This window comes from Epinephelus moara, chromosome 1, assembly GCF_006386435.1.
Source record: "Epinephelus moara isolate mb chromosome 1, YSFRI_EMoa_1.0, whole genome shotgun sequence".
Lineage (NCBI taxonomy): Eukaryota > Metazoa > Chordata > Actinopteri > Perciformes > Serranidae > Epinephelus > Epinephelus moara.
This window is the reverse complement of record NC_065506.1, coordinates 39,641,268-39,655,915: the sequence shown is the minus strand read 5'-3', so window position 1 is coordinate 39,655,915 and position 14,648 is coordinate 39,641,268. Positions and strand designations below refer to the sequence as shown.

Sequence of the window (14,648 nt, the reverse complement as noted above, 5' to 3'; positions counted from 1 at the left end):
TTTATAGACTTTACAAACATCGGATTAGTCCAAACGGTGATACAGTGATGTGAAAAATGTGATATATAGGCTATATATATAGCTAAAAGCTCTGCTGGTTTTCTACCCGGAAGTATTTGTAAACAACAAGGCGATTCCCTCTATAGTCCGGCCGGACGGATGAGTCATGGCCTTGTAAAAGATTATGTTTGTTTCTTTTAGTTGGCGACAAACATCCACTGAACTTTGACAGCGTTTTCTGCAAGCACAGCTGAGCCATTTTGTACCGCTACACGTGTTTCTAGTGGGACTATGTTTACGAGCACAAGAGTTCAGCGAGCCAACAAAGGACCGCCCTGCAGATTTACTATTGGTTCTGCAACGTAGGGAGTTTTTTTAAACTCTGAAATTGTATCCGCCCATCTAAACACAAAATCAGGGAGAAAGTCATCAGTCCTTAGTTAAGCAAAGCGTCTAAAGACTGACTTGTGAGTCTACCTAAATCAAGGTTTCTGTTAGATCTATCAGGAAACAAAAAATAAAGTTGGTCAAACCTTGTAAATTGAGCTTTAACGCAGCCTTTGAATGCCTCATTAAGCTAAGGTGAACTGAAGGTGACATTGAGGTTGTATTGGTAAACAACGCTTTGATAAAGGCTGGGTTAAAAAAAACTCTGAACTCAGCCTTGTTGATGTCAGTCACAGGCTCATGTTGTGACTGTGTACTGGATTTCTTCCCACTGGTCTGCTGAGCTGACAAAAACAACCACCTTCCTTCAGGTGGAGGTGTCTGCCGACTGCCTGTAGGGGCTGCACCTCAGCCATCTCAGGTGGCCTGGAAACCCCCCATCTGCCCCTGCAACACACACTGAAGGCAACAGTTTTATTTTTGGAGTGGCCACGGGCACGGTGGCTCGCTCCCTAAGGCTTCAGTTCACTTCAGGATGAGTGGCCCTGTGGCACTCTGAGCCGGGATTAACAGAGCAGAGAGCAGTTTGTCCCGACAGCCGCTCGCCCAAGGTAAACCAGTCAAACTCAGTGTCTGTTGATTGACAAGCTGGTGGTACTGCAGAGTGGTCCTGACCTGTCGGCCTGGCGCTAACCTGCAAATGCTGCATAGGATTTGATAGAGGCACGTGCACGATCTGAAATCTTAAACGCATGATGCATATCAGACATTGAGAGGCAGAGCTTGCAGAGCAGTGTTTACCATGTTGAACGTTTCTGCACAGTTTGGTGCCATGACAGATACATGTAAGCATGAGTCAGTGATTAACAAATCCTGCACACCAGCACATTGATTATACCTTTTTTTATTCTTGGCCTGTTTATTTAATATTAATTGTAAATGAATGAATTGTCCTTGTAGCTCCCTTCTTACACTGACTGTTTGGTTTGCAGGCTGTCCAGCACAACACGAGCAACACCTAGTTCCACCTCAGGTAAGTGTTGCTCAGATTCACAGGTTAACAGCTTAATGATTAATTAAGAGCTTGTCCTCCAGTTTGTTTCACATTGCGCTCTTTAAAGCTAGATAGATTGAGGTCATGGCACACTTTTATCACAAAGCTAATCTTATACTTTCCTCTTTTGAGCTGCTGAAGTGGAAGCCTCCCAGATATCCAACCCCAGAGCCTTAAAAGGGGGACTTCTCATGTGTCAGCTGCCCTCCTTGTCACTGTGACTGCAGGAGTCGCTTTGACAACAGGGATTTGTGTTAAACATTTGCTCAAAACCAGTCAAACATCTACGAGTGTTTAAATTTCAAGACATCTCACAGGAGGTATTTCTACGCTGCAGTCACTTTAGATATTCAAACAGAGATTTTCAGACTTGCAGAAAATATTCCGTTGGGTATAATTCCACTGCTTCTCTCAGACCAAACTGATGATAGCATGACATATATAAAAATTTATGATAATCATCGCTCCGAAACACGAAGCTAAGCTCGCAGTCAGCGCAGCTCTGGGAGGATTTGGGCGCAGATTGATTTCCAGCGGACTGAGGCTGTTTGTGTGAGTACAGGACAGCAGGCAGCAGGTGCTGGGTGTCAGGATGTTTGCTCTTATTTCCCTCGGGCTAAAATTAGACCGTGGACCTTTTCTAGTGTCACTCCAAAGCGCCACTCCAATATTCAGACAGAAAGGGAACAATTCAGCTCATGTCGCGCCTCAAGACGACTACGTAAAAGTTTATTACATAGTGGACAAATGCCCCTTGTAAAATGTCAGTCACATTTAAATGTTAATGATGGTTTGAGATATTGTGTTAGTTTTCATACAATATGTCCAGTTCAGACTGGAAAACTTAACATGTTTGCCTTATATGATCCTGGGTGCATGTCACATTTACGGTCAGCTAATTATGCTTATGACCTTTGACCTTTGTCTTATTGTTAGCTTGTAATGCTAATGTCCCAGGAATTTGGATCTGGTTTACTGCTTCTCACGTTTTAAGTTTCTTTGCATATGAACAGTAGCTAAATGCTGCCACCCCTCCTCTCTGCCTGAACCTGCTCACCCTCCTGTATGTGTCAGTCATCTCCCTTTGGGTTTACTTTTATTTCCTCCAGAGGTCATTTTTAAATCCGACAGTCTCCTTGACAGACTATTTTCATAAGTAGTTTGTCATCATTTCAAAGCAGCCTCGCTATAAGCAACAGCTTTACGTGCCTTTCTATTTCCAAGAGTGACGCTTCTTGTAGCCATGCAGCATCTTCAGGACCCAATTAAGAATTCTGAAACCTGCTAATGAGCCCGTTGTCATGAGAGCTCATAGTTTTCCAAAGCCAGCTGCAGACTTGTCTCGGAGCTATTAGCACGGGTTAAATCAGTGCAGTTGGGAAGCAGCTGAATACACTAAACCGAGGACACGGTGGAAGACAGTGAGCTCGCCTTCACGGTAAACAACAAACAAAAACAAAACTCTCTAACAGCTAAAGCACTGAGAAACCAAACATCAGGAATGTGTTTAATTGAAGTTATTTCATCGTATTAAAAGATTTACCACAGCTGAGATTATCATTCACAGGATACAATGAATACCTGCCAAGTATAAACAGAACAAAAGACTATTTGCTTCACTACCTTTTGTAAAATAATAACCAAAATGTCAACAAGAAATTTGTCATTACAACAGGATTAAAGGACATTTCCTGCCTGAAGCTTAAAGTACAGAAAATGTTGAAGTTGTAGAAAGATATTTTTTTGTCAGAATCCAAAATTTAATGTCCAGCATGTTTCACAAATCTTCATAGAACTGTCCAGCTGAAAAGAAAGGAAAACAACTTATTATGAATATGTATTTCCATCACGTACACACAATTAAATTCCTAAATCAAATTTCTATTATAGCCATAACTAATAACAACAACAACAAGTAGAGAACGCAATTTCTGATGAAATTGCGGGTGTGAATACTCAAGCTGAATAGCTGACGCTATACTGCAATGCTCCCTTGAAAAGCTGCCATGCGTGTATGAATAATGAGGAATATTTGAAGGTTGTTTGAAAAGCTTGCACTACACTGCAATGCTTACTTTAATGTGCATAAATGTCGACGAATAGTTGAATGAGACCAATACTGTGGAATATGTCAAGGTTTTTTTAAAAAGCTGATGCTACACTGCAATGCTCGCTTTAAATGTTGAATACTATTAATACTATTAATGTATGAATAATGTGGAATATTTTAGATTGTTTGAAAAGCTTACGCTACACTGCAATGCTAACTGAAATGTGTAAGAAGAAGGTGAAGTAGTAGGAAAGGTAAACATTTCCAACTGCTTAGTGACTGAGGACATCACACCATGCAAACTGCATTTCATCAAATTTCTGCTGATGTCTTAATAATCTATTTTCAAAGCCATAAAACCAAATGCCAAAACAGCAATGTGATGTGTAACGTCCTCCTTTAGGTTGAGCGTGGCTCTGCTTTTTATGGGAAACTTTGACTCATTATTAGTATTGACTATGAATGATGTTAGAAGCATTTGTTTTGTTATCAAGCAAATATGATAAAACCAACTTTTAATGATTTTTTTTTGATGACTAATTTGAGTTCTTTGCTTCTACTTTGCTATTATTATACAAGTAGATTTTTGGCTTAAGATACAAAAACCGATGTGTCCGTCTGTCTTGCAGGAGTCTGAAAATGCTGATGGAAGTTGGTTACACTAACGGGCTGGAGCCTGACCTTTCCCAGCAGTATCCTCCGCCCTTACTGCCAAAACCAGGCAAAGACAACGCGAGGCTTCAGAAACTCAAGAAGAAAAGAGCCAAGAAAAAAGGCAGCCTCTCTCAGACGCCCGTCCCCTTTCGCTCCTGTTTGTCGCCTGTCAATGAAGCAAGCACAGACCTCGAGCACAGTGACCAGTCCAGCCCACCAAAAACACCCGATTCAGTCTATGTTGCAGACCCATCAGTGTCCGGTTTCCCTTTTGACTCCCTTTACAATCACTCTGCATCTGCATTCCCTCATCCTCGGAGCAACCCCCCTTCCCAAACTGGCAGCTTCCCCCCTCAGTCCTACGTAAATCAGATCAAGACTTCTGATGAGCAGGTGGCTCCGCTGTATGAGTGCTCCTCTTTTTTATTTGATGACGTGACTCCTTTCATGATGCCACCTTCGGCTTCACCACCCCCATCATCACCTGAGCAAGTTCCAGCACCACCTCTTCCTTTTACGATCAATTCAAACATGACACCAAATTCCCATGGGTCAGTCACAACAATCCCTCCAGTTGGTGTGTCGAACGCCAGCACTAAAATATCAACTCACAGCCTGACCCTATCCCCAGCCGCCCCCAACTGTGGCCCAGGCCTGGCACTTTCTCAGGTTGCAGACCTACCTCCTCTTCCAGCGCTGCTATCAGTTTCAAACACTCAGACACAACCTTTTATTCCCAGCCAGAGGGAGACAAACGGCAGTTTAAAGGACAGCCCTCAGAGCCAGACTGCATCTTGGACTGCCAGACCTATCAGTAATGGCAATTTTGTTCCAAGCCAGATGTCCCCTGAGATCACCGCCTCAAAAATATCACTTGTTGAAGCAGTGAAAGAGACAAGGCCTGACACTCTACAAAGCAGGATTTACACATCAAAGGCAACATTTTATGAAATCTCTAAACCTCCTTCTATCCAGGACCTCTCAGCAATAAACCCAGCCTACCAGGAAGCATTGTTGTGTGACATATACAGAAAGAAAACAGCTGTAACAGTGCTGAAAAATGATCAGAAACTTAATGTGTCCAAGACCCCATGCGGAAGACCTAAGACTCCCTCTTGTACACCAGCTCGAGTATCCACACCCTTTATTGAAATTTCCAAACCTAACCCACTTTTATTTGCTGCTTTCAACTCTTCCAAAAGTCTCCAAGATCCTGCAGTTCCCAACGAGCCTCCAAGACACAAACCAGTGATTCAAACTAGCGCCATGAGTAAACCTCCAGCTGCCACAGAAGAACTGAAGCAGACTGATAATAACCACATTACTTCAATCAAACAATCCAGCAATTACAAAGACATAGAGATTCAAAATACACAAAGGAGTGCAATAAATCTAAACTTTGCCAATACTGAGCTGTACCCCATAGAGAACTTAACATCAAGTATGACTTCACCTGACTCTGCTGTGGTCAAACCAACACTAATAGAACCAGTCACCCCACAACTAATAAAAGACCAAGTTTCTGAAAGTGAAGCTTCACCTTTGCCAAAGGTTCCATCATTCTCCACTGCACCAAAGACTTCAAATCTTAACTCCACGCCAGTGACTTCAGTGCAAGCTCGACCAAGTCCAAGTCCATTAATGTCCCCTTATCGTCCTCCAGTGGTTGATGCAAGAAAGTCTTTGTCGTCACTACTGGAGAGTCAAATGTCATTAGGGACCTCAAAGCCCAAATCACGATCAACATATTATGGGCTTACTCCAACTGAGTATGCTGCCTACGGTGGGATCAGGACTACTGCATCACATCACAGCCCTGAACCCCCCAGGGTTAATGAAACCTCTTCAAACAAAACACAGTCAGATGTCGATGTAGATGGATCACACATCTCAAAGTCTGATGCAACAAAACAACTCAATGGAAATCAAGATCTTCCGTCTTCTATGCAGGTTTCTGAGCTTCCAGCTGAACGGATCGTCACACATGGCAAAGAGGCATTTGAGGAAAGTCAGTCTGAAGCTCAAAGTATTGGAATACAGTCACTTAAAACATCTAGCGTGGACACAATAAAACCTGAGCTTCCCCTTGGCTTGGCACAGAAATCAATTCAACAATCTACAAGTGATCCATCCACACCAAAAGCCTCATACTCTGAGGCTCCAATACCAATGCTTAAAGCAGGTGAGGTACCCACACAAAGAGCGGCAGTATTTTCTATAGACGCAGTGCTAAATACGACTCCATGTCTTATTGATAGCAATGATCTGTCGAGTTCTTCCTTACCCTTAGTGAAAGTAGATTCAAATGCAGAAACAAAGCATAGTGGAAAAGGGATAGATGTTGCAGAGAAAGGTGGTAATCTTGAGAAAACACCTACAAAAGGAGAATCCAAAGTCAGAAACGCAAAACAACAGTCAGGACAAGTAGAGACAGCTCTGGTCCAGTCTTATCAAACTGCTGGTGGAGTCAGTCCATCAACAGCCAATGGTTTCAGTGCCCCCGTCACTGCCAAACCTGTTAAAGACCTATTTGACCATAAAAACCTGGTTGCCAAAGAGTCAGAACCCAAATTCTCAGGGAGTGCGATCATAAATGGTGCGTTCAACTTAGGAATACAACAAGCCACCAGACTGATTTCAGAAACACCAGTGCCCAGTAAAGTAGCTACTGAAGCTGTTTTACACAAGCAAAGGGAAGAGGTGAGCCAGCAAATAAAAGTGAGCAGGGAGGTAACTCTACCCAATAAAACAAACCTGGGGAACATTTTGCCTTCTGTGGCTGCAAACACAGACCATATCCTTGACAAAATAAACACTGAGCCCCAAGTCTCAAATTTATTCGCTAAAGAACCAGTTATCGCTAACATAGGATCCATTTTGCAACATGAGCCTGTCACAGCATCTGTATGCTCTGCACAGTATGGTACCAGCACGGTATCTGCAGCTGCCCAAAGCACAAAAAACACACAACAGCTCAGCACAGAAACTAAAATTCACAACAATAGTCAAACAATAGGAAACAATATCCATTTCCCTGGAGAAGGTCTCTCTTTGAGATTCTCTCAAGCACCAATTGTACCAAGTACGCCTACTGTTAATACTAACTTAGTGGGTACTACCATAGACACCAAACTACCTGACCTTTCTGTCAAAGCTACCAAATCACCCAACATTTCAGGCATCAAATCCCCTTCAATTATGTCCTCCAATGTGCCCACAAAAGAGCCCCCAAAGCTAACCAACCCTAGTGAAAATGTACCTTTCAACACACAGAGTAGCATATTATCCAGTAGCCAAGATAAAATTGTTCAAAAAGCAAGCTTCCACACAAAGTCAAGCAGAACTATAGTAGAGGCCATACAGACACGTGGAACCAGTCTCACCCCTGCTGCAGACGCAATACTGTCCACTCAAGTTAATACAGGACCTAAACTCCCCACTAATTATGACATTAACAGAGTCAGTGACTCAACAGTAGACACAAAATTGTATCCACAACCCACCAATGGAATAATAGGTTTATTGACTGGGAAAACACCAACAGAGCATCTTCCCAGTTTACCCGTTAAAACAGAAAACATTCAAACAAAAGGTGAGACTGAAATGAGACCAGCTTCCAATCTTTCACAAGGAAACACAGTACTGAACACCCCAAGCAGTGACACCAAACTGTCCAACAAACCACCCGCAGGATTGCTACCAGTCAGCAAGTCTTCGACAGACTTGGTTCCAACTGGACAACCAGGAGGTGTAGAGCCTATTCAGCGCAGCAGACCTGTTGTAGGAAGTGCTCAGGCTAAAAAATCCAGTTTGGGCAGCAATGTTAACAATATTCCTACCATTGAAACCAAAGTCCCTAACAAGCTTCATACAGAAGCTATTTTGCCTATTATTACTGACCCAGCAGCAAGTGCTAAATCACCTTTTAATACTGTGCAGGCTGACAAAACTACTGTACTGTCCAGCCCAACCATAAGGCACGTCACACCAAAAAGCCCTCAGCTTATATCAGACAGACCTGAGAGTCGAACTGCAACAAAGCCAGGCATCAATGCAGCACCTGTTTCTGGCTCTGTTGCTGAAACAAGAATCTACACAAACTCAAAAGCAGATGGTAAACAGATTGTCGGCCTTCTTGCAGAGCAAAGATCACCTGAGACATCTGCACCAGTTAATACTAAAACCACTGTAAAAGAACAGTCGCCTTACATCCAGCCAACTCAAGTCAATAAATCTTTAGCAAGTCCTCCGACAAAAACTAAAAATGCTTTAATATCTAAGACTGAACCATCAACTTCCTCTTCCTCTGGTTATGTAGTGGCTAACATATCTAGTATAAGTGTAGAAAAGCACACAGTTGCAAGTCAAATCAGGTCTGGAGATAATATTCAAACCTCTATGAGCTCTCAGACTGGAGAGAAACAGTTTAGACAATCTGTCATGGAAACCAAGAAATCTACTGAAACTATTGTAAATACTCAAACCGTCTCACACATTGATAACTATGCTACTACAAATATTCACCCCCTTGCTGAAGCTACCAGAGATGCAAAAGCAACCTTCAGCCCTTCTAGAGTAACTAAACCTTGGAGCACAACAAGAGCCTCCCCTCTACCCGAGCCAAGAGTGTGTAACACACCTATTTCAGCCTATACTCCAACTTTGCCCCAGTCCTATCAAACTCCCGTCTCTTTAAACCATACTACAGAAACAAAACCGTTGCCAGTCATTATGAAAGACCAGATAAACCCTCCCATTATACCTCTACGAAATAATACACCTATTGGTACTGTTCAGCCCTCTGCTAAGTCAATCACAGAGACAATTTCAAAACCAGACATTAAACCACCCACAACGAAGGAGGCTTCAGTCCTGACTAACAGTGCTGAGGTAAAAGAACATTCCCAAATGAACAATATAAACACAAACCAAGCAACAAATGTCAGTAAGGAAGGGAAACTCTCCTCACTGAACACTGGAACTAGCACTCCCATCCAATCTACCGATCCTATTTTAGCTAGTAAACCCACTCTAAAGGTTCAACCTCCCACTAAGCAGGTAAAATCAAGACCTTCCTCTGCTACTTTAGAAAGGAAACCCTCAGCTGTAAAAACAGATTCGTCAAAGTCTCCCCCCAATCCGGTCCAGAGTAGCTCGCACACCGGTAATGTTCAGCCTCCCACAGCGCTACCAGTAGAGAACATATCCCCTGCAAAGCCAGCAACAGATACTGTCATGAAACCGTCCATAGTTAAAGCCGCTTTGATTGACTCTGCCACTCCTGCCTCTCTGCCTCAGGCCTCAGTCTCAGTCAAAGCTCCATCCCCAAACAGAGGAACGTCACCGCCATCTCAGCAAAACACTGGACTCAAAGACAAGGACGTTCTGAGGACCAAAACTACAGCTGCATTGATGGAAGCCCCAGCAGTCGAACCCTCCACGAAGTCAGCGACATCAACTGCATCTTCAACTGCTGACAAGAGGACCGTTACAGCAGATACATCCCCTTCACCCATTGAGCCCAAAGCAGCCCAGAAGCCAAAAGGCCTTAAGGGTAAGCTCAGCGGATGGACACGGCTCAAGAAGCACATGGTCGTTGAGCCAGAGGAACCCCAGTTTCCAGAACCAGAGGCCAAATCTCAGGTTGACTCCAGTGGCAGTAACAAGAAGACAGATCAAGGTGGTGATGATAATTCAGCAGCAGAACAAAGCGCCAATCAGGAGGTGGTTAACAACAATGAAGGTCCCAAAGCACTGAAGATGTGGGACGCCCTCCTCTTTCAAATGTTCTCTACCAAAGAGAAAATCATGCAACAGATCAATGCCAGCAAGAAAGATTCAGACAAGAAAAAGGAACCTAAAGACAACCAAGCAGAAGTTCCTTCTTTCGTCAATCGCCTGCCGATTTTGTTGTACAGCCCTCGCTTTGATGCCAGGAAGCTTAAAGAGGCAGCAGAGAAGCCGCTCTCGAAAATAGCAGCAGTGTTTGAAAAAGGGCTGATAAAACGCAGATCCCAGGACGAAGAACGTAAGGACTTTAACAGGAAAGCAAGAGGATTTGGTTCAAGGAAACCAACAGATACAGATGTGGATACCTGAACTGATGCGAAAGTGTTTGAGACTGATAAATGATAAGTGAAAGTAGAAAGATGATCTCAGATAGGTGGGGGAGCCTTAGCGAAGGAATCATAAGAAGAAACTTGAGAGAGAATAGACATAAAACCATTTGCACAATTACTTAATTTAATAATTAAATCAATTCTATAAATTAAGGGGAATTATTCTTAAATGGGAAAAATGATTAAAAGTGTAATGGATTCCTGCTCAGTCATCATCTACTTGAGCAAATACTGGAGCTAGAACTTAAACTGGGAGAGTAAAGTTTCACAAAAACGAAATTCATCCCCATGTCAAATTAACATATATATTTCTGATGTTTTCATCAGTTCTGGTTATTTAGTATGTATAGGTTGGTCAATACGTTTATAGCTTTTAAAGGTAAAAATCAATAACACAGGGGTAATACAGGTGTGGTATCTTTGCACTTTTAATAAATCAAATAAAGCTGTGACTTGAGAAAAATATGATTTAATGAAAAAAAAATCATATACTACGCAACAATAGTTGATTAGATTTTTTTTAATTTGATGATGGCCTAGTTGTAGTGTTGAATGCATGCACTGTAGATATACTTTGATAGAGAAAAGGTTGTTTCATTTGTCACACTCTATCTTTTTCTATTTTTCTAAATAATGTAAGGCTTTTAGTGCACACCGCTGGTAGGCAGTTTGTAATCACTGTAATAAATAGGGCTTTTACATTCCTGGAACAACAGGGCAGATGGATTTTGAAAGAAGGGAAACAAAGACAGATGAAGCATGAAGGTCCAGTCAGAACAGATTTAGGTTTCTGGAAGTCAAGTACGGATGGAAATGAAGAGATGGATGTCTGGGCTTTCGATCAGGGCAAGAAACTACAACCACAAAGGCTGGTAGATCTTGGGGCTGGGCAATATGGAAAAATTATATTGAACACTTTTGTCTTGACTGGAATATTTCAACAACTATTCAATGGATTGCCAGTATCCTTATGCCACCATCAGGACAAAGTTATTTTTTTAAGCCATTGAGCTTTTTAGCAGAAACAGTTCGTAATTGTTTGTGTTACTGTGCATGGTAAATATTTGTTCTCTCAGCATCAGGTTGTGTTGTTAATGTGCTAGCTGGCTAACTAGCATCTTGAATCCCTCCTGTCGGTCGTCTGGTTTCCCTTTTTTAATAATACAGGCTATTGCTGCCTGCTGGTGTGGGGAGTTATTTCTTCTCACACAGGCACAGAACGTTCATGCTAGTTGGCTGTTGTTTGTAGTCTTTATGGTGTGTTCAGGTGCAACTCTTTGGCCCTCATCTGCACTAGTTCTCCGATGTTGGTTTGGTGTGTCCAGGCCTTGAGATGGTGACCTTGGTAAACTTCATACCTGCTAAACAGCATGTTAGCATTGTCACAGTGAGAATGCTGATGTTAGCATGTAGCTAAAAGCATAGTTGTTCCTCAGCACTGCCTCACAGAGCTGTTAGCATGGCTTTAAGCTCTAAGTCTTGTTTCCATTAGACTACACATGAATGCGACTGAATTCTCTAGTGTTTCAAAAAATTACTTTGGGAGACGATATTGCTTTGTGGTATCATGAGACCACCCCATCATACATTGCCCAGCCCTAATACAACCCAAGATTAAATTCCTGTTTCACCATATCACCAGTGTTGTGTGGAAACTCTGTTTTTCAGTTTCAGTGAAATACATAAAGTTGTGTGTATATATGTACTGTATGAGGCTGTTCCTCAGTTACAAAAAGTTGGAGATCTATGGTTTCCATCCAACACAGATGATACGATGAAAATATTTCCAGCCAGTGTGTCAGGTTAACCTAGTGACTCTGTTGGTGGATTGTTATTTCCTGCCTTGTGATGAATCGTCCAGGACTTAGATAGCATTAGTACTGAGTTAAGACTGTGTCTAGGATGTAAAATAGGATATCAATAATTGATAAAGATGATTATGATGATGATGATGATGATGATGATGATGATGACGACGATGAGGCCTGCTGTAGGAAGACAGACTAACTGAAAACTGAGTGATAGCTGGAAGGGGGACAGATATTAGAAGAAAGGTGTGATGTTTCACAGCTTTGGAGGATTTTGGTGCTGCAGTAGGAGATATTAGCATGTTGTTGTTGTTATTTTGACGCTTTTTATCTCTGTAGAGTTTTTAAAATTGTTGTTTTCCACAAGGTGACCAGCATGATGTGGAATTTCTTTTAGGTGAGGGGGACTTTGTCCCTGTGAGCTGACCACAGCCCCGTTTATTACACTGATTGTTAAGCTAAAACATGTTTTTGTTTATTGTGTGATTCTGAAAAGGCATAAAGTTGATTGAGAAAATCTTGTCTTGTACTTCTTTTTTTAATGTCAATGCTTTGATTGGCACTTAAACTATAGAGATAGCAAGTCCCAACAGAGATAGTTACACTGCAGATTGAGGAAGTGACACATCACAGCTGAGAAATCTTTTTTAAAGGATAATGTTTGTGTTCTTCTATATATTTTTAACAAATCCCATACAAATCCAATGTCAGTCATAAATACTTAACTTCTTTTTATATGATTTTATATGAATAAACTTAAACTTCACACCAGTTTTTCAATTTCAAGTAAAGTTAAAACGAGGATTTTAACTGCAGAACTTAACCAGAATCAGTATCACTAAGTCTCTGAGAAGATAAGGCACATTTTAATATAATATTAATATATGAATATTAATGAATTAGTAAATAAGTAATTTATAATAATAATCACAATAAACAACAATTTAAAACAAATTATTAAAAAGGAGGATGAATGATAAACTGTAATCTGTCTCACCTGACTGACAGTTTGCATCCTCACTGCAGTCGCTGTCCACAGAGACCTTCTCGTACTTGCCGTGACCCGTCACCACAAACTTATATCTTTTTCCAGTTGAGCTCTCCTGGAATTAAATTCATGAAACGAGACAAACCATCTGTGACAAATGCAAGTCAAACGATGGTACACTTTTTCACTCATTCTGGAGCTGTCCACTAATCTATTCATTGTGGTAAAGAATTCCTTTTTTTTTCTGGGGTTTATCATAGGTCGCTCTCTCCTGACAGGGACTTGGCTCTTTGTGGTTGTTAAAAAGACTATTTAACACTTCCATCATACATGCAGACAGCTCTTTTGATGGGCATGGTGCTAGATAAAAAACTCATTTTAAAAGACTGGAAGACATCAAATCCACCATGCTTCAGAAACTGGCTGTGTGAACTTGTTTCGGTTATTCACATGGAAAAACTGATTTAATCATCCAAAATGTGAATTTAAATGTGAAGAATCTTGGGGTCCTATTTTGCAATATTTGGGCTCAACGAGTGCATCTGGATGAGGACCACACTTTGATATACATATCGATCAGCAGAATTTAGTGTGTGAATCCGTACCTTCCCTTCTCTTCCAGGAGATGTGTCACCAAAACTCTCCCATAAATTCTTCTTGTTTAAAACACCCCCAGGTTTCATATCCTGCAAACATATCAACATACATTACACAGTTTGTCATCTCAGCAGCCACGAGGGGGAAGACTTCACTGATTGCTCTGCAGAACAGAGCTGAGATGATTTATTCCAGATGACAAGAGGCTGGGTGTGGTTGCATGAAGCAGAGAGGAGCAGACAGGAATGCTGACTAAAAAGTTATGAAACTAAACTGAGATAGAGGAAAGAGAAGGAAGTTATCAGGCAGACAGAAAGGGGAAAGGACTGAATTGCTGACAGAAATGAACAGTTCTTTCCAGCCAACATTTGTATGTAGGCCCCATGTGGGTAGTAAACGAGCTGAAAAATGGGCCCTATGTGGGACTGTCCACAGGTTCCATAATGGCCTCTTACCAATTGCCCACATGGGTGGTTTTACTCAAGTTGTCCCCAGATAAGATGCCCATTTTGGACCCATAGCCACTTGGTACCCAGGTAGCTGGAGCATAATCCATGTGGGGCCCACTTGGGTAAACCCACCCATGTGGGTAACTGGCATGGGGCCATTATGGAACCCATGGACATTCCCATATTGGTCCCATTTTTTAAGCTCACTTACTAACCACATGGGGCCCACATACAAATGTCGTCTGGGTTCTACATCTCATGTCACAGAGCTGAAATTTGTTGGAAAAATGATGAGCTCAGTGCTTTGTGAATCATGTCAAACATCAAGCAACACAAGAAGGTAGTCATTAGGAGACAAGTTTGACACAATCGTGGTCATTCAGGATAAAATTCGGACTTACTGCCGGTCTGGAGGGCGAGCTGCACCTGCTCCCGTCTTCACTTCCTCTCACCCACTGATTGATGAGACCAGCCACACCGACTTTCAAACCATCTGCATCCTAAGACAAAGAAGAAACATTTGTCATTACTGTGGACACAAA

At 41.9% G+C, this 14,648-nt stretch overlaps 2 protein-coding genes across 3 annotated transcripts in view; one reads left to right on the top strand and one right to left on the bottom strand.

Annotated features, from left to right (window-relative positions):
- Positions 1-875: 875 nt before the first annotated feature.
- LOC126394634 (nascent polypeptide-associated complex subunit alpha, muscle-specific form-like) lies at positions 876-12,582 on the top strand. Its single transcript, XM_050051567.1, has 3 exons — positions 876-998; positions 1,380-1,420; positions 4,121-12,582. Exon 3 carries the CDS (start codon positions 4,131-4,133, stop codon positions 10,242-10,244), a length of 6,114 nt encoding a protein of 2,037 aa, XP_049907524.1. The 5' UTR covers positions 876-998; positions 1,380-1,420; positions 4,121-4,130; the 3' UTR covers positions 10,245-12,582.
- LOC126394645 (lymphocyte-specific protein 1-like) overlaps positions 2,941-14,648 on the bottom strand; it is a 33,984-nt gene continuing 22,276 nt past the window's right edge. For both annotated transcript variants that reach the window (XM_050051578.1, XM_050051587.1), the window contains exons 12-15: positions 14,508-14,606; positions 13,666-13,746; positions 13,070-13,175; positions 2,941-3,244 (exon numbers count right to left, since the gene is read on the bottom strand). In XM_050051578.1, the coding sequence (XP_049907535.1) occupies positions 3,219-3,244; positions 13,070-13,175; positions 13,666-13,746; positions 14,508-14,606 (312 nt within the window). In that variant the 3' untranslated portion in view covers positions 2,941-3,218. The remainder of the gene's footprint in view (positions 3,245-13,069; positions 13,176-13,665; positions 13,747-14,507; positions 14,607-14,648) is intronic.